General features: G+C 42.9%; 1 protein-coding gene across 1 annotated transcript in view; it reads left to right on the top strand.

The window, feature by feature from the left end:
• Nucleotides 1-5,709: 5,709 nt before the first annotated feature.
• LOC306972860 (protein APCDD1) overlaps nt 5,710-27,984 on the top strand; it is a gene marked incomplete at its 5' end in the record, with an annotated part of 35,621 nt that continues 13,346 nt past the window's right edge. Inside the window, 2 exons of the mRNA XM_079569567.1 lie at nt 5,710-5,728; nt 27,595-27,760. Of these exons, the coding sequence (XP_079425693.1) occupies nt 5,710-5,728; nt 27,595-27,760 (185 nt within the window). The remainder of the gene's footprint in view (nt 5,729-27,594; nt 27,761-27,984) is intronic.

The raw sequence follows: 27,984 nt of genomic DNA, 5'->3' as shown, positions 1-27,984 counted from the left end.
TTCCTTCCTTCCTTCCTTCCTTCCTTCCTTCCTTCCTTCCCTTGTTCCATCCATCTTTCTTTCGCTCCTTCCTTCCTTCTTTCCTTCTTCTTTCTTTCGTCCTTCTTTCTTTCCTTCCTTCCCTCCTTCCTTCCATCTTTCTTTAGCTCCTTGCTTCCTTCCTTCTTTCCTTCCTTCCCTCCCTCCATCCTTCCTTCCCTCCTTCCTTCCTTCTTTCCCTGCTTTCTTCCTTCTTTCTTACGAGTGTCCCCACTAAGATAGAAGTACACGATTGTGTGTGTGTGGAGGAGGACCAGGACACGACAGACACATCTTCTTAAATAATTTGTTGGGAAAAAAGCTCAAATACCCAGTGCAGTTGACAACTTTCCAAACCTACATTACAAAATTCCTGGATTTTACATACTGTTCTCTTCTCTCCTGGTTCTTCTCTTCCCTCTTTTTTCCAACACATCATTAGCGCCGACAGTTTTGAGGTGCAGGGATCGTCCTGTCGGGGTTTAAAACATATGGAGAAGATGCTACAGATCGAGAAGCCTTTGACTAACACTTATCTAATGACGTGTTGAAACGCTCAGATCAGGGACGACCTGGATTAGAGCCAGTTCACTTAAAGAGAAAAATATACAGTCAGTTTGCCGAAAGTGATTAGAAGTTTAAATGTGCTCCTTTCAGCTCCTGTGCGCCTATTTTTAAAGAACACAAATGCCTTGAAATGGCGTTTTCCATGATATAGAAAGTGACTTGAAGCATCTTGGTGAACGTTTTGAAGCAAGCTTGATCTTCTTCCTTGTTTTTGGCCCATGTTGAGCATCCAAAGTTCCTTACTGATCTTAATAACCATCCCACAGCTCGAGTTTATTATCCCCACGACTATAACAGGTAAACAGAGGAGGTTTTACGATCCGAATTTTGTGTCGTCCTGGTGGGGACTGGCTGTAATAGTTTAAGAGCGTAACTAATGACTTTTATCCCTCTGAGACGAGCCTCCGAGTGGCACTGATTTAGATTCATGTGCTCGTGTTGAAATCACAACCGCATTGTAAGTCAAATATGTCCAAAACAACTGGAAAACTTCATAAGAGAGCATTACAGATGTCTCCTGGTATTTATACGACCATGAGACTTAATGTGCCGGTCCCAAGCCCAGCTAAGTGGAGATAGTTGTTGTAATAAAAGGCATCTGCTCGACTAAAGGCCTAAAATACAAATCAACATTATTTAGAAAAATTTAAAAGAATTTGAATTTTTGGCTTGAGAAAGACACTTCTCCGAAATTGTCTTTGTATGAGTGTTGTGTCTGAGGGACTGGTGGTCGCTGGCGCAGACTGGCAGCCAGTGTCTTGTCAAGTGTAGGGTAGTGTTCTTTCTTTCAGTCCGTCCCTCCCTCCCCTCTTTCCTGCCTTCTTTCCTTCCCCCCTTCCTTCTTTCTTTCCCTCCTTCCTTCTTGCTTTCTTTCCTTCCTTCCCCATCTTTCTTTCTTTCTTCTTTCCTTCCCTCCTTCCTTGTTTCTTACGCTCCTTCCTTCCTTCTTGCTCTCTTGCTTCCTTCCTTCTTGCCTTCCTTCCTTCTTGCTTTCCTTCCTTCTTTCTTTCATTCTTTTTTTCTTTCCCATCTTCCTTCCTTCTTTCTGACGTCTTTCTTTCTTTCTTTCTTTGCTTCCTTCCTTCTTGCTTTCCCTCCTTCTTTCCTTTCTTCCCTCCTTCTTTCCCTCCTTCCTTCCTTCTTTCTTTCCCTCCTTCCTTCTTTCTCTCCTCCCTTCTTTCTTTCCCTCCTCCCTTCTTGCTTTCCCTCCTTCCTTCCTTCCTTCCTTCTTTCTTGCTTTCCCTCCTTCCTTCCTTCCTTCCTTCTTTCTTGCTTTCCCTCCTTCCTTCCTTCCTTCTTTCTTGCTTTCCCTCCTTCCTTCCTTCCTTCCTTCTTTCTTGCTTTCCCTCCTTCCTTCCTTCCTTCTTTCTTGCTTTCCCTCCTTCCTTCCTTCCTTCCTTCTTTCTTGCTTTCCCTCCTTCCTTCCTTCCTTCTTTCTTGCTTTCCCTCCTTCCTTCCTTCCTTCCTTCTTTCTTGCTTTCCCTCCTTCTTTCCCTCCTTCTTTCTTGCTTCCTTCCTTCTTTCCCTCCTTCCTTCCTTCTTGCTTTCCTTCCTTCATTCCCTCCTTTCTTTCCTTCCTTCCTCCTTTCCTTCCCTCCATCATTCCCTCTCTCCATCCTTCCTTCTTTCTTGCTTTCCTTCCCTCTTCTTTCTTTCCTACCATCATTCCTGCTTTTCCTTTTTTCATTCCTTCCTTCCCTCTTTCTTTCCTTCCTTCTTTCCTTTCCTCTCTCCTTCTGTCCTTCCTTCCTGGGTTATGGGTAAGTTTCTGTTTCAGTGATTGTAACAAAACGCTCTTCAAACTCCCTGACTTCTGCCCGGAGCAGAGTTTATTTTCCCCTCCGTTCAAGCGCTCGCGTATCGGTGACTTCTGTGGGTCAGACGCTGCTGAGTGGGCGCATTGTGGACGACCAAAAACCCGTGAAGAAGAGCTCGACTTCCTGCCTCTGTGATGTGTTGTCGTGGCGATGGACCCAAACGCTTTGATCTTTAAGAGGAACCAGAGAGGATCATGGGATTGGCACTGCTCCCCACATCAAACAGACCACAGCGCGTCTCTGTCGGCGACATCTGTCCGGCAAAAACACGTCTCCAGCTTTATACTTTTATGAGCTTTTTTCTGAGGATTCGTTTGCGGCAGGAAACTGAAGGAAATATCTATTTAACGCACTCATGTTTGGATTTCAAATTTAAGCAGCTCCCTTAAATTTTACTCATTGACACTACAATTATGTCACTTTATTGTTCTCATCAATCTTTAAAACAATAATAGTGTCCATTTAAAGCCGCACTGCGGAACATTTCAGGGTGAATTTTGAAACTACATGGTTGTAAAGCTCAAAATATAAACAAATCAGTAACGCCAAGTATGCCTCGAATGATCAGCTTGAGAACAAAGCTATTTCTGCAGTAGTTTATCTAATAAATCATCTGAATGAGGACAAGCTGGTTAAACCCCGCTCCCAGTATAGTTGAAAAAAAATACTTGACCCTCCTAACCCCACCAGGCCAAGATCAAATCAATGAAGTGAGCCTAAATGTAAAGCCACACCGCGTAACATTTCACCCAATAAACAGAATAAAATACAAGCATTTATTTTACTGCAGATAATTTAATCGTTGGAAAAACACAAATGAATAAGCGTGTGTTTACTGTGAGCGGCTCAACTCTCCTCAAACCTGACTTTGATTACCCACTGTGAAAATAGCATTTACTGTAACTAGCTGGTCAGTAGGAGCATGTTTTGTATTGGCAACAGGATAATCCAAAAAGTTACATTTTGTGCCTTTAAAGCAGTACCAAGTAACTTGTTTACCTTAATACATCCTTTTCATAGTCCTTCTGTGGGTAAAACAAGTGTTAATGGGATGACTGGGGGGTTTCATCTCCCCCTGGTGTCTCTGCCAGAAAACCACCCTTGCAGCTTTCCCTGCACCGGGTCGGAGGTGCAATACACACTAATGGAATCACGAAGAAGAAGCTAACAGGCTAACGGTCAAAGCTAACTGTGGACTAGCAACACTTAAACAGTATTTACAGCCAAGTTTGAGTGAAAAAAAGTATCTCCGTTGTTTTTACTCTCATGGACAATTAATGAGTAACATGCTACGACACTTGCATTTATGGCCTCTAGGAGCGTGAGTTACTTAGTGCTGCTTTAACTAAATTAATATCTTTGCTGGTCATTAACCTCTTAACTCCCGCCTGAACTGAGAGGGTCTTTTTCCTCACGTTTCCTCATTTTTTTGTTGGATATTCAACTCATTTTTGTCATTTTTTTGTGTCAAATTTTTATCACATTTTTGTCATTTTTTGTCACATTTTTGTCATTTTTTTATCACGTTTTTGTCATTTTTTGTCACATTTTTTGACATTTTTTTGTCAATTTATTGTCAATTTCTTTTTCATTTCATTTCATTTTTGCGAGAAAAAAAAAGGTCTAAAAAAGATCAAAATATGCCTCAATTGAACGAGAAGCTAAACTTAGCCCCCAAAAACGTCCCCTCTACTCACTCACTAGTCTATTTTTCTCACTGTAATGTTCTTTTTCTCATATAAACACAATCAACTGTTGTTTACGCTCCACCGGATCTGACTGACCTCCAATCAAAACACTTCATGCTATCTCACCGTTTTCATCGCGGCGCCTACATTACCCATAACCACCTTCTGCGGCCTGTCGACAGTTTACATGTGGCGCAAACACTCGGGGGGGGAAATCTCCGCTTTCTAAAATTATCCAGAAACGTCCCTATTGACCTACAAACCCAAAGGGAAATTCTCAACGTACGTTTTCATGTTCCTGCGGTTTACGGCCTTGGGAGCGTACGGCGTCACGTGAGGGTCATAAATCAAAACTCTGATGAGGCTGGTGAAATGGTGCGTCGAGACGAAGGAAACGCATAGAATTTCGGGGTGTTTTTTGTGGCCTGTACGGTGGTCAGACGTGGCTTAAAAAGGATCGCGAAAGTGCAGGGTCAGCCGAGTTTCTGCCCACTGCACGGAGCTGGAGTGTAAAGTGACCGGAAAAAGTGCTTTCTTGACAAATACTAGAAACATGAAGTGGATTTGGATGGGTTTCTTGGAGTTGAATGTCAGAAATAGCTCAAAGAAATAGTTGATGTGCGAACAAGAGGCTGCACTTGAACTTGTTTTCTCTGCTGTCATCACTTTGTCCACCTGCTGCAGTAAACCACTAACAGGTTAAGCCCAGGCGTGTTTTCTTTTACTCTCTTTGCATTCTGGGAAACGTAGGAAACCACTGAGTTTGCCACATGCTGAAATGTGAAAATGTGACGTTCGATATACTTAGGCAGGACTATTATTGAGGACCACTTGATGACACTGAAACAAATGGAAATCTCAGTCTTTTGTTCTGAAAGTACTCTTTTTCTCCAGTTTCTCTCCAAAGAGACTAGATGCCAGTTGGTCATTATTTGCTCACTACTGCCACCTCAGGTCATATGTGTAGCTGCACCTTCTATATTAAGCTCGTGCATGGCGGCAATGTGGACCTGAAGTAACATCTTGCAGGATTTTAGAGGCAGTTGTGGTGAACTGGTCTGAGCTCATTCTACACATTAGGACATTGTTGGAACATGTGGGGGGAGGAAAATACAGGGTTTTAACATGTTTTAGCTCCGTATAGTCCCTTTAAGAGTGTCTTGAAAAAAAAGCGTTGAAAGAGAAACCGGAAAAGCAACAAGAGTCACAAAAAAGTGACAAAAAAGCAAAAGAGGTTAACATGTATTTCAACAAGACTTGCAATTAACATAGAACTCAGTGAAACACCGTTTACTTCAATGAAATTATTCTTATCACAAAAAAGAATAATAATAATGCATTGGTTTTATATAACGCTTTTCTGGAGACTCAAAGACGCTGCAGATGCATTGCATTATTCATTCAGTCCATACTCGGTGACGGTAAGCTACTATTGTAGCCACAGCTGCCCTGGGGTAGACTGACGGAAACGAGGCAACCAGTCTGCGCCGTCGGCCCCCCCGACCACCACCACCCATTCACTCACTCACTACACTCGCGAGGCTTCCTGGTGTTACCAAACGGTCTCCCATCCAAGTACCGACCAGGCCCTTCCTGCTTAGCTTCCACGGTCTGACGGGATGGGGCAGAGCAAAGGCGGTATGGCCATATCTAAAACTATGTATAAATTATCTATAATTTATTGAATGATAAGTCAATATAGTAAATATTGTGTGAGTGTGAATGGCTATAATCAGTGATCAATGCAGTGAAACATTCAACTGCCTTTAGTAGAGGTTTTCCATATACTTACATCTTTGTTCCGGGTTGGAACCTGGCAGCTCTGTCTCACACTAAAAAGTTATTTATTGAGGTCATAATCATAATGATTAAACTTGCAGTAATAAGTACCAACATTTGGCGATGTGTGCCAGTTCAGTTAAAGCCTGAGAAAACGTCGTCCAAGAGCCGCACTTAGGGCACGTCTGATCTAGAGGAACGTTTTCACCTTGAAGCCTCCCTGCACTTGCTGGAGTCAGGCTGTGCCCCCATTATAATGGTGAATGGTCTCAAATTATATAGTGCTTTTCTACCTTCATCAGTCCCAAAGACCTTTACAGCAAGGAACCAGTCATCCGTTCAATCTCATTCAGTGTGCGCAGACACACTGAACCTATGTGAGCTGGGATTCGAACCCCTGACCTTCCGATCTAAGGACTAGCCCAACATCTGTTCCACGCACTCTCGTACAATTGTATAATGACAAAAGCACCAAATGACTTTCTCCATTTGAACATAAAGTAATATAACTTAGGACACGACCCTCTGATCAAACAAAGTTCTGGCCCCCGGGTTGGGAACCACTTGGGTTTATTGGGGAAACAAGAGAATCCAGAGTAAACCCACCTAAACATGGGGAGAACATCCACACAGAAAGGCCCACAAGGTCTGGAATCAAACATATGAAATAAGTCAGAATATTAGTCAATAGATTAGTCAGGAATACACTTTAATTTCATGTAATTATCCTGCTTAAGTTGCTTTTGACGCTAATCTCTCCGTCCCTCTCTCCCCTCCCCCTCCTCTCTCTCTCTCTCGCTCCTCTCTCCCCCCCTCTCTCTCTCTCTTCACATCTGGTTCCTCTTGTGGTCTCCGACTGACGGGACTGACACAGAGCCACATCAAAGCTCCTCTGCGCAGACTGAAGACTGGAGAGCAGGAGGGAATGTGGTTTAGATTCACACACACCGCACGCCGGAGGAGACTCGGAGGAGGAGGAGGAGGAGGAGGAGAGCTGTCTGTCCCACGCTCCAGTCGAGCCGGGACCCGTTTGGACGCTTTGGCAGAAGGTTTAGCGACACTGAAGTTTGCTGTCACTGCCTGGTGTTGTAACGTCAAGAATATGAGATGCATTTTCTTCTATGGGCTGCGTTCATGTGAAATAACAAGAGTTCAAAGATGCAGATCGTTCATTATTGAGTTGTATTTGGATTGCATTATTACTGTCAAAATGCAGATGTTTATGCAATTATTGAAAACTTGCATGAAGCTCAATGTCTTTACTATCAGCACATATTATTTAATAGATTCTATATTGGTGATTACAGCTTTAAAAATGTAGTATGTTTGTATTGTAGTACGAGGTGGCGGCAAGTCCTCCAAGACCATCACACTGAACACAGGGGCTCCTCAAGGCTGTGTGCTGAGCCCCCTCCTGTTCACTCTGCTGACCCATGACTGCACTCCAAAGCACGACTCAAACCTCTTTATGAAGTTTGCAGACGACACAACAGTGGTGGGCTTCATCAGCAACAGAGACGAGTCAAACTACAGGAGTAAGTGAGCAGTCTGACCATGTGGTGCACACAGAACCTTCTCTCTAAATGTGGAGAAGACAAACGAGATTGTTGAGGACTTTCGAAGAACGTGGGTCCAGCATGCTCCTCTAACAATCACGGTGCAGCAGTGGAGAGTTCCTGGGTGTGCACATCACAGAGAAGCTCTCCTGGACCATGCACACTACATCACTGGTCAAGAAAAGTAATCAGCGTCTCAACTTTCTCCGCAACTTGAGAAGAGCCAGAGTCCCAGCCTCCGTTATGTGCAACTTCTACAGAGGGACTATAGAGAGCATCCTGACCCATCACTGTGTGGTTCTTCTACAGAGGGACTATAGAGAGCATCCTGACCAGCTCCTTCACTGTGAGGTTCTTCTACAGAGGGACTATAGAGAGCATCCTGACCAGCTCCATCACTGTGAGGTTCTTCTACAGAGGGACTATAGAGAGCATCCTGACCAGCTCCATCACTGTGAGGTTCTTCTACAGAGGGACTATAGAGAGCATCCTGACCAGCTCCTTCACTGTGAGGTTCTTCTACAGAGGGACTATAGAGAGCATCCTGACCAGCTCCATCACTGTGTGGCACAGCGCCAGCACTGCCTCCTGCCGAAGGAGCCTCCAGCGCATCGTGAGAACAGTGGAGAAGATCTGTGGAGCCCCTCTCCCCTCTATTAAGGAGATGTTCTCCACCCGTCTCACCCACAAAGCCATCAAAATCACCAGGGACCCTTTGCACCCATCACACAGTCTCTTCAAGGTTTTGCCTTCAGGGAGGAGAGTGCGGAATCTACGGGTCAGTTCCAGTCGACTGAAGAACAGTTTTATACATAAGGTTGAACTCCCTTTTTGGTACTTTTGTAATACGTTGCCCCCAACACTGCTAACTAGTCTCCAGGCTGGTAAGACAGGCCCTTAAAGCCTTAAATTACATTATCTCTATTTAAAACGTAACTTTAGCCGCACCAGACATTTCAACCTGGATAGACTCAGACAGACAAAAGCAGCGATTAGGAAGATTTATTGACATGTATATTAGTTTTGGATGAACAGCTTGGAGTTAGGGATGTCTTCCCCGGAGCCCATGGACACTGTTGATGTTATAGGAAACCCGTGAAGGATGCAGTAGGGAGAAGCCGTGGGCAGAAGAGATGGGGCGGAGGTGGGTCACAGCACGATCGAATCATGATTGCTGGGGCTTAAAAGCGGGATTGAGGGTGATGATTGGATGATACAGAGGTGCGGCTCTTACGCTGATGGCTGAGGTGGAGGTGTGGCCCTCTCGGAAGCGACCATTAGCTGGAGGTAGGTGATGCTGAAATTAGTCTACCAGGTTGAATTAACGCCTAGGCTTCATAATTAGAAATGCCACATATTGCTGTTGTATATTAAGTGGATTTATGTGTGATTTTGTTGCTCCACTATGCACTAACTCACGGTTCAAACTAACCCTGTGAAGGAATGCAACGCTCATCAAACAATTCCAATATAGAGTATGTTAACTGCACTAAAGAAGCAGCTTAATAGTATCGCCAGGAGGAGAAATTGAAAACTGTCTTTGCTTAAGAGCTGGAAGTTCAAATTCACCCCTGCGACCATCAAAAATCCACTTAAGAGAGCTCTTCCTGTCCTCAGGCCGGGGCAGGTTCTCAGACACCCACTCGCACTTAAAGACACGGAAGCAGAGATCAAATGTTTTCTGAGCAGTTTGAACTTTGAAACACGACCCTCCTGCAATTTCCCCGCCACTTAAACGCACCACAACACCGCTCAAAACGCGTCTTTCTGCTCCTCTTTGTGTCCTCTGTGTCGGGACGTGTCGGGACATACTCCGTGAACTTTCGTACGGCAGAAACGTCCGGGCCTTCGGATGAAAACGAGGAACAGATGAACCTCGTCGTGAGTGTGGGACGGTTCTGGCTGAAGCTGGAGTTTGTGCCGTTCGCCAAACACATAGTAAATACAGTGTCTGTCTGTCTCTATGGAACATAAAGACCACAGCTGTGTTATTGGACGGGGATCCGACCGCTGCTGTCAGACGAGAAGCTGTTTACCGAGACTGTCGTGGTGCTGCTGTCTGCCCCGTATCCACTTCCCCAGCTTTACCCATTTTGTTATTTGTTTGCTTAGTTGTTTGTTTTGTGGCTAATCTGCGGGACACGATGTGGAAGAGCCTGTCTCCAACATCTGCCCAGAGCATTTTGAGCTGACAGCTGGATTGTCCTAAGCACTGATGTGACCAAATCGGCTCCTTTGAACGGTTCTTTGACGTGAACAGTTCAAACTGGATAGCATTTCTGAACCTTTTGAACCTTTTTCTGTCTGTTTTTAAAGGAACAGGTTTTTACATAGTGAGAAACGACCACGCTCTTCCACATTCACACACAACGACCAGGTACGCATCAACTCGTCTAAGCTCAGGTAAGAACATATCTCAGTATGGAAAAACGGTGGCCTGTTCCTTTAAATAATTTTGCACAAAAGTAACAGAGCAAATACAATTAAACAGCACACGAGCAGAGCAGGAGCTAGGAGTAAATGAATGGTCCCATTTATATAGCGCCTTCCTACCTGCTTTAGACACTCAAAGTACTTACTTATCAAAGAACCACTCACCCATTCATGTGCTCATTCATACAGTATTTATACATACTGAGACATTGGAGGCAAGGTGAGTGAAGTGTCTTGCCCAAGAACACAGTGACAGTGTGCACCCGCAGGATTCAAATCACCGACCCTCCGATCACAAGACGACCTGCTCTACTATATGTGCCAGGAGTTAAATGTTTTTTCATGAAATATGACTTGGTAGAGGAGGTGAAGTCTCTTATACTGTGATATGTTTTTACCTGAGCGGCTAAATGCTAACAACATCTTTGGTTGTTTTGCAGGTACGTGTCAGTTCGTCTAAGCTCAGGTAAGAACATATCTCAGTATGTAAAAACGGTGGCCTGCAATATGAAACTTTTTAAGAAAATGTTCTTTAGTATTGTTTAGTAATTTGAATGTGTGTAATAGGTGACGTTCACGTTCTAGAATTTGATGGTGAGGGCAGGGACCACGCAAACCAGGTCGTCAAGGCACCTGCCTTTGACTGCCACCCAGTCCTCTCTTCACCCGACCACTACGGATCCCTCTGCGGGTAGTGGGTCCACGGCGGGCCCATGTTGTCGTGTTTTCGGGCTGTGCCCGGCTGGGCCCCGTGGGCAGAGGTCCAACCACCAGACGTTTGCATTCGAGCCACAACCCGAGGCCTGGCTCCAGGACACGCTGGTGGGACCATGTCTCCGAGCCGGCCTGGCGTCGCCTCAGGGTCCCCCCAGAACAGCGAGGGGAGGTGTGCGTGGATTGGGAAGTTACCATAGTTGACAGTTACCATAGTTACCATGCTGGAAGTCTCACCTGTCCACCTCAATGTTAAACTGTCGGCTGTTTCGAATGTTGTGATGTCACTTGACCCAATGTCTGTAGGAGTGGTCAACATGGCGCCTTTACTTGCGATCACGGCAGCCTCTACAACGCTCAATTGTTTTGTAGGTTTTCTGGTGAGAGGCTCCGTCCAGGCCGTGAAGGCCTCTGTGACTGAAGGTGCTACAGCCTCATACAGCCGCAGGGACATTCAAAAGTCTAATACGGACTAATATATTAATATATTTCACATAAAAAGTTGCATAAACACGCATTTAAAAGGTTAACATTATGAACTTAATTGAATCAAAATGTACCTTTGAGCAAACACATTCTCAGACAGCATGACTTTCCTGTCTGGCTTCTTCGTAAATCATTATTAAAATGAGCCAGTCTTTTGAACTGCTCTTTTACATGAACATGTTCCAAAGATTCATCCATTTAAGAACTTTATAAATCCCATCTCTATCCCTGAGATTATGAGGCCACAAACTCACACAAATCACAAAATAATGCAGGAAAAACACTTTTACTTTGTGCTTTTGATATGTTTAAAGATTTATTTGTGGCTAAAACGAGGTGTGTTTGATCCAATCAGCAACAAACACAAGCCTAGGAGGCACATGAAGTTCATAAGAAATTACAATTTCCTAAATAAATCTACAGAGAGACATTGATTCAGTGCAATAATAATATGTTATTGTGAACATTAGGTATTTTTATTTGTTTCCAAATGAAAGTTTATATGTTAAAAAACAAAAAACAAAAACAAAATTTTCTCCTGTTCGGCTTTACCCAAATCTAAAAGCTTCTTGAAAAAGCATCAAAATAGCAACAAAAACAAGGATGAAACAAAACAAACAAACAAACAAACAAACAAATAAACAAAAATGTGACAAAAGGTCAATGAAAAAGCCACAAAAGAGCAACAAAAGAGTGACAAAAAGGTGACAAACCCATGATGAAAAGCAACAAAAAAACAAAAACGACAATAAAAACTATGAAAACAACAACATGGCGACAATGCAACAAAGAACTTAGGATCAGTTTTGCAGGCCTTAGCTTTCAAATGAGGTGTTACACTGTTGCTCTCCAGTCGAGAAGCTATAAGGTTTGGGTAAAGTTGAACTTGAGAAAATGCTATTGTTTAGGCAATGGGCATCAGCTGCTTGCTTGCCCGTACCTTTGCTCAGAGTGTCGCTCCAAACTCTCTCCCTCCTTGTATTCAGTGATGTTGATTTTTCCACAAGCTTAACCCCAGGTGACCTCCTTGAATTAACCTATTTCTCCAGGCTTGGGCTCGACAAGGGAAGTGCCACTGGCTCGTACACTGTGAACGATGAGGAAATGTCGTGTCACGTGGAGGGTTGAGACTTGAATCGACTCTCTCCATGTGTTTCCAGTTGGTTTTTTGAAGCTGGCGTCGCCCGTTTTTTGAAGGAAATAAAACATTATTAATATGTGCAGCTGTGAGTTTAATGAAAGTTAATATTGCGGAGATGAAAAGGGCTCTGAGGACGTCTGGTTTGTTAATCATTTTCGGTTTTTAGGACTCACACAGATGTTTCCAAAGCTCATAATGCGACGAGAACACACAAATACACAGATGACACTCCAGGGCCTTACGATCATGAGACGTGAATCGAAAGCAACATCTATAAGACAAGACTAATGCATTTATTAAACAAACACATTAAGTAAAAGAGTCTTCGCTGTGAGACGAGCTTTGTCAGTGTATTGTTCTCATTCAAACATGCTGCTTGGATTAAACAACATTTGGTATAACTTTGTGAACTCCCTTTGTCATGTTTTAGACAGCGAGGCACCAGAGGATCAGCTTCAGGGCTTCTCTGAAGAAGACTGTCTGCTTTTAGTTACATCAATGTCCCCTGAGTTTAAACACAGCAACAAACAATCAGGAATTATCCCCATAAGTCACTCCGAGAACATAGAAGACGGAGAGCAAAGACATTCTACTGTAATTAAAGACCAAATACGGCGGGTATGTCTTGACTGTGCAACTTGTGTCTTTGTATATTAAACCCACATTTTGTAATAATTTCCTAATTTCGCAATAGCCGATTATGTAACGCAATCAAATGTGCAGTAACATTTTACGATGGCTTCTGCGCTCGCTATTAAAGCATTTGTAAATACTTATTTCAGAATTTCAAAAACATTCAAAGCTTTCCTCATCATGTGTTACTCATTTATAAGCAGCTAAATAGTGATTACTTCATTGTTCAGTCAAATGATGAGTTTAGACTTAATTATACAACATACCTGACTGTTTCTGACTTGCCCCTGTCCTTAAAGGGACTATACAGAGTTTAAAGATGTTAAAAGGTTAAAATTATGTGTTTTCCTCCCCCTACATGTTCCAGCCATGTCCTAATGTGTAGAATGAGCCCAGACCTGTTCATGAGGCCCTGAAATATCCCTTTAATATAGATTAAGGTAAGGGGTAGGAATCACCCTCCTTAGCCTCCCCGGTAAGGTCTACTCCAGGGTGCTGGAGAGGAGGATCCGGCCGATAGTTGAACCTCGGATTCAGGAGGAACAATGCGGTTTTCGTCCTGGTCGTGGCACACTGGACCAGCTCTATACCCTCCGTCGGGTGCTCGAGGGTTCGTGGGAGTTCGCCCAACCAGTCCACATGTGTTTTGTGGATCTGGAGAAGGCGTTCGACCGCGTCCCTCGTGGTGCCCTGTGGGGGGTGCTCCGGGAGTATGGGGTCCGGGGCCCTCTGCTAAGGGCTGTCCGTTTGCATTGCCGGCAGTAAGTCAGACCTGTTCCCGGTGCGTGTTGGTCTCCGCCAGGGCTGCCCTTTGTCACCGGTTCTGTTCATTACTTTTATGGACAGAATTTCTAGGCGCAGCCAGGGGCCGGAGGGTGTCCGGTTTGGGAGCCTCAGAGTCTCATCTCTGCTGTTTGCGGACGATGTTGTTCTGATGGCCTCAACGAACACCTCCAAATCTGAGGCCATGGTTCTCCACCGGAAAAAGGTGGCTTCCCCTCTACAGGTCGATGGGGAGTCCTTACCTCAAGTGGAGGTGTTCAAGTATCTCGGGGTCTTGTTCACGAGTGAGGGACGGATGGAGCGTGAGATCGACAGACGGATCGGTGCGGCGTCAGCAGTGATGCGGTCGCTGTATCGGTCTGTCGTGGTGAAGAGGGAGCTGAGTCGGAGGGCAAAGCTCTCGATTTACCGATCGATCTACGTTCCCACCCTCACCTATGGTCATGAGATTTGGGTAATGACCGAAAGGACAAGATCGCAAATACAAGCGGCCGAAATGAGTTTCCTTCGCAGGGTGGCTGGGCGCACCCTCCGAGATCGGGTGAGGAGCTCAGTTACCCGGGAGGAGCTCGGAGTAGAGTCGCTGCTCCTTCACGTCGAAAGGAGCAGCTGAGGTGGCTCGGGCATCTGTTCCGGATGCCTCCTGGTCGCCTCCCGCGGGAGGTGTTCCAGGCATGTCCTAGTGGGACAAGGCCTCGTAGAAGACCCAGGACACGGTGGTGGGACTATGTCTCCGAGCTGGCCTGGTGTCGCCTCGGGGTCCGAACAGCTGGAGGAGGTGTGTGTGGATCGGGAAGTTTGGGCATCTCTGCTGAGACTGCTGCCCCCGCGACCCGGCCCCGGATAAAGCGGAAGAAAATGGATGGATGGATGGATAGATTAAGGTGCAGTTACATGTACGACCTGAGGTGGCAGTAGTGAGTACAAAATGGCTAACTTGCATCAAGCCCACACTGTCACAGAACTATATGTTTAGATGCTTATTAACAATGGTTAGTAAACTGTGTAAAATGAAATATATAAAGTGCATATAACAGGTTTTAAGGCCTTTCAAAATATGACTTATTTAGAAGGAAAACATCAGTTGCCTGATTATCATTTTATTTCAGTGAAGCAGTGATGGGGGGGGCAAGGGCCCCGCATCTCAGTCAAACGGTGTTGTTACACTCATTTATCAAGGCGTTGTTAGGGGCCTATTTCTCCTCAAATATGAGTTACTTACAGTAACTCTGGTTCTCTGAATGTGCACAGTCTAAAACGAATTGGGCAGTTAGTTTTAAATCAGCGGTTCCCAATGTGGGTCAGGGACCAGAGGTGAGAGAATGTGACCATTTGCCATATACAGTTTAAAAAAGTTGGGAAATAGACTAGTAGTAGTCCTAAATCCAGTCCCACAGTGGCTTAGTGGTTAGTGGTTCTCACACAGAGGGACGGGGCCTGAATTGAGGTCATTATTTTCTACTTCTCTCCTGCACTACTGCACAGGGGAACCATTCTGACCGTAAATGGGTTCGCTCTTTGTCAAATGGGATGCATACTGTAGGGCCCCTGTGTGGATTTATGCTTAGGGCCCCAGAAGGGCCAGCACCGGCTCTGTAAACAATAACTCCAGTATTTGAACTCTTTAAATCTCCATTACTTTACAATTGCTGCTAATCCCATATTGCTTAGCAATATATCACATTCCCGAACTCTATAGTCATTTCCTTGTATTAGGTCAAAATACATTCATAAGACTGTCAGATGTTTCCAGATGTGTTACTTTATTGCTTTTATTGTAACTTACTATTTATCATTACATTTCGTCTTCTCCTACTGTCCTAAGATGGCGGCTGAAATGGCCACAGCTGAACTCGCTGCGTCCACTCCACAGCTCTGACTTTGTGACTCAGGGCACCACACCCACAGCTCGTTTAAAGGGATGAAGCATCTCAGGCTTTTCAGACGAGCCCCTAATGGCAAACAGAGCCTCTAAATGTCCCCCAGTATTTATGTGCACACAAATGTTTGAGGACATGATTAAAGTCTGACGCAGAGAATATGAACAACTAATCTAGAACAGACAGAGAGAGAAAGAGAGGGATTTGGGTCAATGTCAGTTTCATTTCTCAAGCATTTTAGCATAGACTTGTATACAGTCGCTGCTGGAGTAGGTTTCTAATTACAATGTGGAGATACAAAGGGTCTAGAAGCCAAATTTACTCCCGAGTTATCAATGTTGAAAAAGGGCTTAGCATTTTTATTTTCATTCTTACGTACACCTGGCTTTTGTACAGGTTTTATATACAGTATCATGCATCATGGAAAGTGAATGGAATTTATCACAGTCTTAACTTTTGTGGACTTTCAAAATAGTAAAACTATGATTGAGAGCTTTGGAATGGGTTGGCTGAGTTGTAAACATGCCTAAATTTAAACTATGACATTTTTTCTACTTTTTTTTTAATCCTCTTTAAAGGAGACACATCATGCAACTTTGGTCAGATTTGAATCACGCTATTAAAGTGTTCCCTTGAAAAAAACAAAGAATACCTGAGTGGAAAAGGCAGGTAGTACTCAGTAGTAACACTCAGTAACTTTATGAAGAAACTGTACATAGAGTAGTTGTATCATTCAGTACTTTTTACTTCTACTTGATTAATATTGTAAGGAAGTATCTTAACTCTTACTTTAGTATAAAAATGCTACTTGTGTGTAGTTTGCCTCCAATTTCTTCAGAAATATATAAACAATATACATTGTGTTAGTGAACGGTGTTAGAGGGTAATTGATGATAACCCTCGTGCAATTATGCTAGCACTGCTGAAAACTGTTGTGCTGAGTAAAGAAGCTATAGAACTGGCCTGGGTGACCCCAAACCCAGGCCAACCCCCAAAAATATAATGTATATTAAAAATATACACTACTTTTTTTTTTTAATATAAACTGTATTATAATATAATGTATATTTTTAATACAGTTTTATGACATTTTCCTTGGGAATATTATGATTTTCACATTATCACAACTTTTGTGTATTATTTATGTCGCAACTCTCAATCTTTAACACTCAGTTACTCAGTACTCAAAGTGCTTAAGTCATGTTTTCTTCAAGTACAATTTTTTACCTAGTTAAATATCTATTTGGGTCATAGCTTTCACTTGTACTTGAGGAAAATTATTTTTTACTCTTATTTTTGGCTACTCTACCCAGAGCCATGGGAAGATTTTTTAGTTAGGGGGTGCAAAGGGACAAAATTTACATATTTCCTATTATATTATTAATATTGCCTGCAGTTCGCAAACTATCCACCAGAGGGGGTGCTGTGACACCCTCAGCACCCTGGGTTCCCACGGCCTTGACTCTACCCACCTCTGTAGTCTTTTCATTCATGCAGGTTTGTGTAGGTCACTGTCATATTTTCTGCTTCTGAAACGCTCAGATGTATTTTTAGGATTTTATTGTATCATAGAGGGAAGATGAAACTGACCTCCACATTTTTGTCAAGCAAAAAAAGAAAAGAAAAATCAATAATACAATCTATAGACTTTGGGCCTGACTAAACCAAAACTAAACTATCTGATACTCTGATCCTCAATAGTCGCCCTGTCTCACCGCTTCCATTGAAAACCCCATAGTCCACTTCCCACTCGCATTCCTTCACACTCAAACACAGGGCAGTGAAGCTTTGATTACTAACGGGGCAGCCAGTGGACCATACGCCAGCCTTTTTCTATACGTTCACCCCCACTCCTCCAAATCCGGAAGCGGGACAACTTCTCTGGACACTGGAGCGAGGAAATAGGGTTAAGGTTCTGGTCTTACACCAAAGCAAAGGATTAAGGAGGTTTGACTAAAGAGAGCAGGGGAGGAGAGGGAGAGCTAACAATGGGAATTAATTACAAGGATCTCTGAGAAACATTGGTCTCTGGGTTTCAAGAAATTTAGGGATTTGTGGGTAAGAAAATTATAAGAGTGTAAGTACAGAGTATTCCTGTTTTTACTACTTTGGTTTTAACTACTTTCATCCATGTGTTTGACTTGCATTGGCAAAGAACATATCGCACAAAATTGACTTTTTCTTGAGCTTTTAACCATGTCACACAACACGCTCTTGTCAAAAACACACCTGGAGAAGAAGTTCATTCAGGCAGTTGTGTAATTACTTGGATAGTTTCCTATTCTACTGCATCACCAAATTTTAAAGCCCATAATGCATCTGGACTCGACAGGGGCTAAAAGCATGTTTGTGCCATACATTTGCTAGCATTCCATTGGTTAAAGCCGTACTAAGTAACTTGTTTAACTTAATAAATCCTTTCCGTATCCCTCTGGGGGTAATACAAGAGTTAATGGGATGATTGTTTTTTTTTCCATCTCCCCCTGGTGTCTCTGTCCAGAAAAACACCATTGCAACTTCGCTGCTACCACGTCAGAGTCACCAATACACACTAAGGGAATCACGAAGAAGAAGCTAACAGGCTGATGGGAAAAGCTAACTGTGGGCTAGCGCCACTTAAACAGTATTTACAGCCAAATTTTAGTGAAAACAATTATCTCCATTGAGTAATTGGATGAACAATATCCCTCACTCCCTTCGCTTTTTCTGTGAGTGTAGTATTTACTCTCACCGACAATTAATGAGTTAAAAAAACGCAACATGCTACAACACCTGCAGTGGTGCTTATGTAGATTGTAGCTTGTGTAGATTGACAGATAGATGGATGGATGGATGGATGGATGGATAGATAGATAGATAGATAGATAGATAGATAGATAGATAGATAGATAGATAGATAGATAGATAGATAGACAGACAGACAGACAGACAGACAGACAGACAGACAGACAGACAGACAGACAGACAGACAGACAGACAGACAGACAGACAGACAGACAGACAGACAGACAGACAGACAGACAGACAGACAGACAGACAGACAGACAGACAGACAGACAGACAGACAGACAGACAGACAGACAGACAGACAGATAGATAGATAGATAGATAGATAGATAGATAGATAGATACTTAAATGATCCTTTACAGGAAATTAACACTTGTTTTATAAAGGTAAACAAGTTACTTAGTACTGCTTTCAAACTTTAGCATAGATAGAACAGTAAGCACAAAATGGGAATTTGCATTTCTTGAGTTTGTAAAGACTTCAAAAGACGGTCTTATAATACCTACGACTTCGTTCATGACATTGAGTCTAGGATTTCTTCTCATTTTCCACCTTTGAGCAAGACCACACAACTACTGACCAGCCCTGATCATTGTTGACTGCACAGGCCCACTAGATTTAGGGCAGAAGCGGTTACTTCAAAGGCGCGCTGCGTAACATTTTTGGATTATACTGTAACCAGCCACGCAAAACACGCTCCTATGACACAATAAACACTATTTTTCCAGTGGGTGATCAAAGAATGGATTTCGATTTAAATCTCAATGCATCATAAACTGTGTAAATCCATATTCTTTAACAAAGGTGATTAAAGTTGGCAATAATTATGAGCACCAACAACTTTTCACACCGAGGCTTCCAAATTGCTTCAAAAGTTTGGGAACATCTTTGGGCACGTTGACTCCACCCCCAGCGCAGAGAGAGAGAGAGAGAGAGAGGCAGAGAGGGCTGTGAGCATCCACGCGCGGCTCACTCCTCCTGCGAACCGCGCTCGAGACGCATCAATCCATCCTTCAATCACCCCCAAAAAACTTTCACAGCGTCTCCTTCCTTTTGCGGACTTGTCAGCGCACGCTTTGAACCCTCCTCCACGATGCGCCGGGGATTACGCGCCATCGTTAAAGCCTCTCTCTGGATTTATCTGCTCAGTTTTGTGCCCGCGACAATGATGGACGTCTGAACTTTTTTTTTTTTAATGCTCAAATGGGGGCCACATGTGCGATGCTGCTGCTCGTTTTTGTCCTGGGTGAGTAACAACAAGAACAGCTTTACGTTGAACGTGAAGTGCGTCGTCCACGTGTCGACGGCACAGACATGAACGCGCCAAGTTATAACAAAGCTGGACATGTCTGTGCGAGTTTAATGTAATGCTGGGGTAGTAAAGTTGAGAAGCTGTTTATCAGGTGCTAACATGATAACTTACATGAATGCATAATTAAAACTCTGTGGCTCAGATAGGGAAAAAACCTGATGTATTCTTCTAACAAAATACACTTCCATGCACTGTCATGATCCAATACGTATTACGATCCTCAGGGGCCAATCCGATACAGTGAGTAATTATGATAAGTATTATATTAACCTTAAAATGTGTTAATACAGAGAACAGTCCAAAAGTGTCCACAACAAAAATTTAGCAAAAATAAAGGAGTGCAAGATAAAAACGCAGCACATAAACTATTGCAAATAGTTTAACCTCTTAGCCCCCACCTGAACACATTACCTCCAGTTTGGCTAACAACTAATCGATTAATCGACAACTAATCGATTATTGAAATAGTTGTCAACTCTTTTAGTAATCGATTAATCGTTTTCTAGTAAACACAGACTTAAAAAAAGCAAAAATTGCATGCATTTTTTTTTATTTTTGATGGAAACCTACTTTGTTTTTCAAGTTAGGGTCTGTAGAGTTTTGTACATTGAAAATTTCATAGATATCTGTCTGTGTCTCATCCAATTAATAAAGCAGAACTGGCACTACAAAAACACTTTACAACACAGTTTAAGTTTACTCCATCAACATGTCCTCAAGAGATGCCACTTTAGCTTCATGTGATTGAAAATAAATGAAAAAATACAATTTTCATACGCCATTCACAGCCAAGCGATTAATCGATTAATCATAAAAATAATTGGTAGATTAATCGATTACCAAAATAATCGTTAGCCGCAGCCCTAGGCTTTACCCAAATCTGAAAGCTTCTTGAAAAAAGAATGACGAAAACATGACGAAAACACAACACAAAGGAGACAAAAACGTGCCGGCAAAGCAACAAAAAATCGACAAAAATGTGGTGAAAACTACAAAAAAGCTACAAAAATATGACATAAAAGAAACGAAAACACGCAAAAAACAGTGACAAACAAGTTCAGATCACATTTGTAGGGCTTGAGGCATTACTCTCTTGTCGAGAAGCTTCTAGATTTGGGTAAAGCCGAGCTGGAAACAATGCGGTCGGTTCAGGCGAGGGGTAAGAGGTTAACCTGTTCACTGCCACTTTAGGGTTAGGATTAGGGTTAACCACTATTTATATCCAAATCTCAAAGTGGAGAGTTTACAGCTCATATGCCAGTGTGATACCAATTTGAAAGCTAAGACCTTCTAGTTTCTGAAAATATGTGAGACATCTGTGTGAGTGAAACACAACTTACATTATATTTGCTGTTCTTAACCCTAATTATATCCGGATTAACCCTAGCCCCCTGATAACCCCCTTAATTTCACCCAAAAGCTAAACTAAGCTTCTAATTTTCTAAAATACGCCAAGAAGCAACTTTGAGGAATAGTGTCTTGCATCTTAATATATTAACTTGGACTATTTTGAGTAGTTCATCCTTGTATTGCGGTAAAAAGTCTTGCGATATATTGTAAAGTGATATTTTGTTCCTGCCCTAGTATTGTAGATCTCAAACAAAAAAAATGCACAATACATGAATCTTAAACTACGTAGTCCAGATTAAGACCCTTGTTTTGGAGATGGATCCGCACTGCTCCTGACAGGTTGCCTCCTATTAAAGGTTAGGTCAAAGTAGAGCACAAACATCCCAACATGGACAATAACGAAGCCTTTAACCTTCCTGTATCTCAAGTTGCTCAAGTGCTTTGAACAGCTTCTGCACTACCAAACCACAATATGGGAAAAAATGTCACTTTGATGACCGTAAAAAGCGACTGAATCTTTGCAGTCCTGCGGATATTGCCCGGACTCTAAATCCAGGATGGTGTCTCCTGAGCAGAGAAGTGTGTTCAGGATCAGACGTAATGAAAACCTCTTCCCTTCAGGCTCTGGATGAAAGAGCAGGTTAAGAGCTCCTTGCAGCAGTCGAACCCCTGAGAATGTGACCGGGTGTGGAGGCATTCATCCCGTTCAAAACTCAATCACAAATTGAGTAGTAGACAGTGCGACTATCCTGCAAAAGCCTCTTGTGTTGAAATGTTAAGGCTTCTTATCTGGATATGTCTAACAAATTGAATTGTAATCGTAGCTGCAAGATACAGTAGTACGTCAGAGTAGTTGCATTTTAATATTTGTCTAATATCATTCAGCCTTTGTGTGTACGGTAGTGGGAATCCTGTGAGACCAAGCATCTGGTTCAAATACACTCTTCAGATAAGATGAGTTCAGTTCACTAAAGTCGACCTCAGTGTTTAAGGTAATGTGCCGTAAAAGTATAGTTTTAGCTTACTTATTTCTTATGGCAATGCTTCACAATTAGTCAAAAAGGCAGTTTAACTACCAAGTCACACTATTCATATTATTCGTCTCATGTTTAAAATCTGCTAAATATGTTTAAACCTCTACAAATATCTTCTCTAATGCAGTGGTTCCCAATCTTTTTTCCTTGAAGACCCCCCTGTGCGTGCAGTAGTCAGGCCATGCCCCCCACAGTCCATAACCCTAACCCCACAAATGCCAATACATAATGATGACCAGTGAGCATTTATTCCAAACAAATACACTTATTTACTTAACTCATATGTCATGATATATCGCCCAAACTTTCATATTTCGTATTTCATTTTTGCTCCGAGTACCCCCTGCCTTGAAGGTATTGATGATTGGTTAGAAAATGAATGTCTAATACTCTTATTTAGTAACAAAAATACATCTGAATAAAGAGCCTATCTCTCCGGCCTGGAGACTAGTTAGAGACTCGAGTTTCTGCTGGTCACAGAGATGTCTCCGAGACGTCCCCTGGAGATATGGCGCGTCTCCAGATAGTCTTAGAGAAAACAAACATGTTCGGTTTCAGCGGAGTCTGCATGGAGACTTTTTTAAGTGCTCTGTGTGCGCAGTCTCAAGCAGTTACGGATACTATTTGTTCTCCTCAACCTGTGAGACATTTCTGTAATGTCCCTGTCGGACACCACGGAGATCTCAAAGAGACTCCATACATCTCAATGAGGACAACAAATAGTGTCTGCAACGTTGCAACAACTGCTTGAGACCATGTAGACCTCTCGGAGACCACGCGGAGACTCAGCTGAAATCAAACCTGTTCATTTTCAGCAAGACTCCCTCCAGACTTGCCTTATCTCTAGGGGACATCTCGGAGACATCTCCATAACCAGCAAAAATCAGTTATGGAAACGCTCAAAGTCCTTATCCTTTTCTACTAGCTTTACTGTGACAGTAATGTTCAAATATTGAAATTAGTTTGAGCTTACTCTTCTATTGAATTGTTCCCCCTGCTATGCTCTCACGTACCCCCAGGGGTCCCCGTACCCCAGGTTGAAAAACACTGACTTAAGACCTGACTCTCTGACCAGACAAAGCTTTGGGTCTAAATATTTTAGTGTTGATGTAATCCAACAAAAAAAAACATTAAGAAATGTGTATAAAAAAACGAATGTAACCAAAGAATACAACCTAATTTAATTATATAAAACTTTCTTAAAGTAGTTACTCAGGTACATATACTAAAGCCGAGTACTTCCCGCCTCTGCCGATGGGACGGGGCCAAGTGGAAATGTTCAGAGTCTGTGGTGGTTTTGATTTTGGGAACACTGCAGTCCGCACTATTACCATGGGGCTTAACGATGGAAAATCTATTGGGAAAAGTCCCAGTTTTTCAATATGTCAGCGCACATCTGAAGCGAGTGTAACGACGTGATCCTGGCATTATGTTTTGACAAGTCACTTTGCTCAAGATTTTTGGAGCAATTTCCTCGTTCAGCTTCCCGGGAATCGGGGAAAGGCCAATATCCATTTTAAGTATCTGGATTTGAAGCAAATTTCGAAATGGCGGTAGGGTAGTGATTGTATTTCGGTATAATTATGATATTTATTTATTCAGAAAAGGACCATGTTCTGTGGTTCTTTGTTTCTTGTGAAGAAAAAGAATAATTTGTGACATTTGTGCCTGGATAAGCGAGTTATTACATCGTAGAGTCAGCGCTGCCAAAGTTCAAATTAAAGAGTGGGTTAGAGTTTTTGTTTGCAAGAAAAGTTTTCCATTATAGTTACTACATTTGATGTTAAAGGATATTTTGTCATTTCAGTTCAGTTATTTGTGAAATCTTTAGCCTCATGCAGACTGGGACATTTACTTACTCTGTCTGCCGGAGCGTTTTCGTTCGCTTTGCTTGCTTCATCTTTTGCTAAGAGAGGAATACAATTCTGTAGCGGATATTTTATGATGCAGACTTCGACTGTTCCGAGCCCGCCTGCCTTCAGCGGACACTTTTAGCCACGCACTGCCCCGCTATACTTCCGCCCGGCTCGGAGCCTCGAAGGCCGGGCAGGGTAACTAACCGTTGCCCCTGGGGTCTGTGAGCTGTCCCTGGGAGACTATAGTAAAAAGCAGCCATTTCATAAGCACTGAGCCTCTGATTATCTCTCTCTCGAGCTGCTAACCGCTCACCTGGAGCTAACTAGCTACTTAGCAGCGTATAGATCCGGTGAAAACAAGTATTATGCAATAATAACATCAATGCAGCCGGTAACTATATAAAGCAGCCTTTGAGATGATCACACACTGAGTCGGGCTTGATGCATTGGTGGTTTATTGTGGACTTTTCATCAACAATGAGCTGCAGGCGATTGTAACAAGCTAACGGGGCTAACCTGGAATAACCATTGTCCAAATGGCACAAATAATAGTCCTTTATTCGGACATATGGGCTGGATATGTGCTTAAATACTAGGGAGATCCTTGCGTAGATCGTGTGTATAGCTATAGTTGAAGATCCACTGGACATGGCAGTAACAAAGAGGAACTAGTTAGAACCAAAACAGCAGTTCTTTTTCAGTCAAGAGCTCCTTCCTACGCTTCAGAACACATTCAAAATCACTCGCCCCTGACGTCTAAATCAATCAGTGGTTTTGTAAAGCTCAATATCACAACAGGAGTCGCCTCACAGGGCTGCACAAACCATTAAGGCAATAAAACAGAACAGAAAAGTCTCCATTGCGTTCAGTCTGAATGCAGTATAATAGCAACAGGAAGTGCGCTAGGACGCGAACGGTGTCACTTTTTGATCACAGCGCCGCTCAGTGGATGAAATTTTGGGAGAGCAGAACGAATTAAGTAATTGCAGCCTTTCGTATTCAGGATTGCAAGCTTCATAATTGTGATTTTGACTTGATTGCAGTTCACCTCGCAGTCTCCACAGCAGTGCAGTGTTCGTTCTTTAAATGCTCACAACATCCACTTTTTTGCACTTGCACATTGCTCCAAGTTTCACCATCATTAAACTCACACCGCGTTCCCTCAGTGGTTTGACTTTGATGCACCTCCTCCCCCAGCTCAACGAGACGTCCCATAAATCAACTGCTTCATTTCGGCTTTACTTCTGAGATCTGGCAACCTTCTCTCTCACAGTTTCTTCTGCTGCAGATGCATGTAACCAATAAGCCAATAAGCCAATAAGCGTCTTGACTGACACTGTGTGGGACAAGTGTGATGTGGTGCTTTGTACATCTTGATGTTTGTGGTTCTTGTGTTTGTGACAGAGTTCTATGAAATCTCTGTGGTGACCTAGTTTGGGCCAGATTTAGGTCGATTTTCTTTGCTAAAACAAAAAAAGGTATTGTTTGTTTGTCTTGATTGTTTGACATCACTGTTCTCGCCAAGAATCAGAGAATTGTCACATTCTTCAGCAAGTCTATTTGTTACAAGTAAAGGCAATATAAAGTCATGCTAGAATAAAAGCTTTAATTTCCCTTCCTTTCCTATATTTCATAGTTTCACCTCATATTGTTGATACAGATTTCTGCAGGGCTTAATGATATGGGAACAGCTGGTAAAGTTGTAGTATTCCCTACTCATTATCTACTCCTATGCAGTACCTACTCATTGCATTGGCACATAAAAATAACAACCATTTTCTCGCCTTCAGAGGCTAAAGGGCAGCTGTTCCCGCCCGGTCTCGAACCGGGGACCTTTCGCGTGTTAGGCGAACGTGATAACCACTACACTACGGGAACTGGCTGCTCCTTCCCCCTTCACAGCCCCTCCCATCTCTCCACTCTGAAGGAGGAGCTAAAATTAGCACCCGAGAGTCGCATGCGTTTCAGTACATGTAGGGGCTGGAGTAGGGCTGAAACAACTAACAGCTTAATCCACAACTAATCGATTATTGAAATAGTTGAGTTGTCGAGTAATAGTTTAAATTCGATTAAGTGACACAAAAAGAGCGAAATTACATGAAAAGTACGTATTTAACAACTCGTATGTAGAGTGAACTAAAACATGCAGGAGTGCTACTTGGATATACTGGTTCTTTCAAAAGTTCTTTGATGCTCAGGGGATCAGCATTTGTGTAAAAAAAAAAAAAAACTGAGGCACTCAAAGAAAAATAATGGTAAAATGCCTTTATTGCAGAATGGTCATTAGATTAAAACATTGCCCACACATTTCAGCCGTTTTAGGTCTTTGTCAGGGTGGTACTCGAGTGATCTGTCAGGATGCAGCTTTTAAACTGTATTAAGTGGTCACTTGCACATGTAGACCCCTCCTAGAGCCGCCACCTTAACGTGGTGGAGGGGTTTGAGCACCCGAATGATCCTGGGAGCTCTGTTGTCGGGGGCTTTGTGCCTCTGGTAGGGTCTCCCAGGGCAAACAGGTCCTAGGTGACGGGTCAGGCAAAGAGCGGTTCAGAAGCCCCTTATGAGAGACCAACAGGCCCAGTTAGAATCGTGAGGCCGTCCTTCTGTGGACCCACCACCTGCAGGAGGAGCCATAAGGGGCTGGTGCAATGTGATGTGGGCAGCTCCAACAGCTGCCCCCACGATCCGGCAACGGAGAAAGTGGAAGAAAATGGATGGATGGATGGATGGATGGATGCACATGCAGAGTGTTTTATACATTGTAAATTTCCTAAATATGATCTGTCTGTGTCTCAGGACAATTATCTAATTGACTGTGAATAACTTCAAATCATAACAACGTTTCCCAAGAAGTGACTTCCTGTGTCGATCCAGCACGCCAAAATAAAAGCACACAGCTCATCTCATTGTTTTGTCTGTTAATAGTTGGGCTAAAAGAAAGTTGAACTAATGAACTGCTGAACTAATGAATTAGATGGTGCTTTTATTTTGGCGTGCTGGATCGAAACAGGAAGTCGCTTCTTGGGCAGCGTTGTTATGATTTGAAGTTATGCACAGAGTCAATCAGAAAGCAGAATATTGCCAGATCCTATTGTTTGAGCCAGTTTGGAAATAAACTTCCTCAATTCCAGCTCCTGTCCCTGATAAAGTCCCAGACAGTGCCAGTGCAGCCGCCAGTCGTTATAGCTCAGTGACTGAAATGTGGAGGTTTTTAGTTTTCAAAAGAGGACTGGCCTGTTCACAGAAACTTGTCCTTGTTATGTCCAACTTTGAGCAAACCAAGTTCAGTTGTAGTGACTTTTCTAAAGCGCTAAGAGCCTTCTACAAACATTAACTTAATGTTTACTCCGTCAACATGTCCTCCAGCGGGGTCACTTTAGCTTTGTGTGGGAAAAAGTTTGAATACAATTTTCATGTGCTTTTCACAGCCAAGCGATGAATCGATTAATTGTAAAAAGATTAATCTGCCAAAATAATCTTTAGTTGTAGCCATAGTCTGGAGACTTCACACATTTGTGATTTAACAACATTAGAACTGCTCTTTCGATGCAGTTGTTCTGTGTCAAATTGTTGTTGTCTTCTGTCTATATTATTTTAATCCATTTTATGCTTGCCCTTGTAGTTTTAAGGTTTTTATAGTTCATCATTTATTACTACCAAGTTTCATGTTAAAAAAAAATCCTTGTTTGTGGACCTGATCACAATAAAACCGATTCTGATTCTGACTAATCTTCCACCCCTTGTTCTGTCTGTCCTCAGAGCTGTCGGGCGTCTCCTCAGTGTTGCTCTCAGATGGGGCGGTGTCTCTGGTTTCCCCCTCAGTGAAGCTGCCCCAGTGCCAGCACATGTTAAAGCACCTGCACCACGGAGCCCGCGTCACGGTCCAGATGCCCCCCAACGTCGAAGGCCACTGGGTCTCCACCAGGTCTGTACGCTTCAGAAAACGTCCATGGATCTCTTCCTGTAGGGTTCTTTGAAAGCACAAACTGACTGTGGTATTACAGATATAATATAAAGTGTTCAATGTACCAGATGTACCAAATTCAAATCATCATACACACTGTTTTCATTGATTTATTGAAGTAGTATTTCAGTCATTTTAGGAAAAAAGATGTTTGGCCCGCGAGCCTCAGCACTGTTTTGGATTTG

Source organism: Gobius niger (genome assembly GCF_951799975.1).
Source record: "Gobius niger genome assembly, chromosome: 13".
NCBI classification, from domain to species: Eukaryota; Metazoa; Chordata; class Actinopteri; order Gobiiformes; family Gobiidae; genus Gobius; species Gobius niger.
The sequence above is the reverse complement of the archived record's forward strand: the minus strand, read 5'-3'. Positions and strand labels throughout refer to the sequence as shown.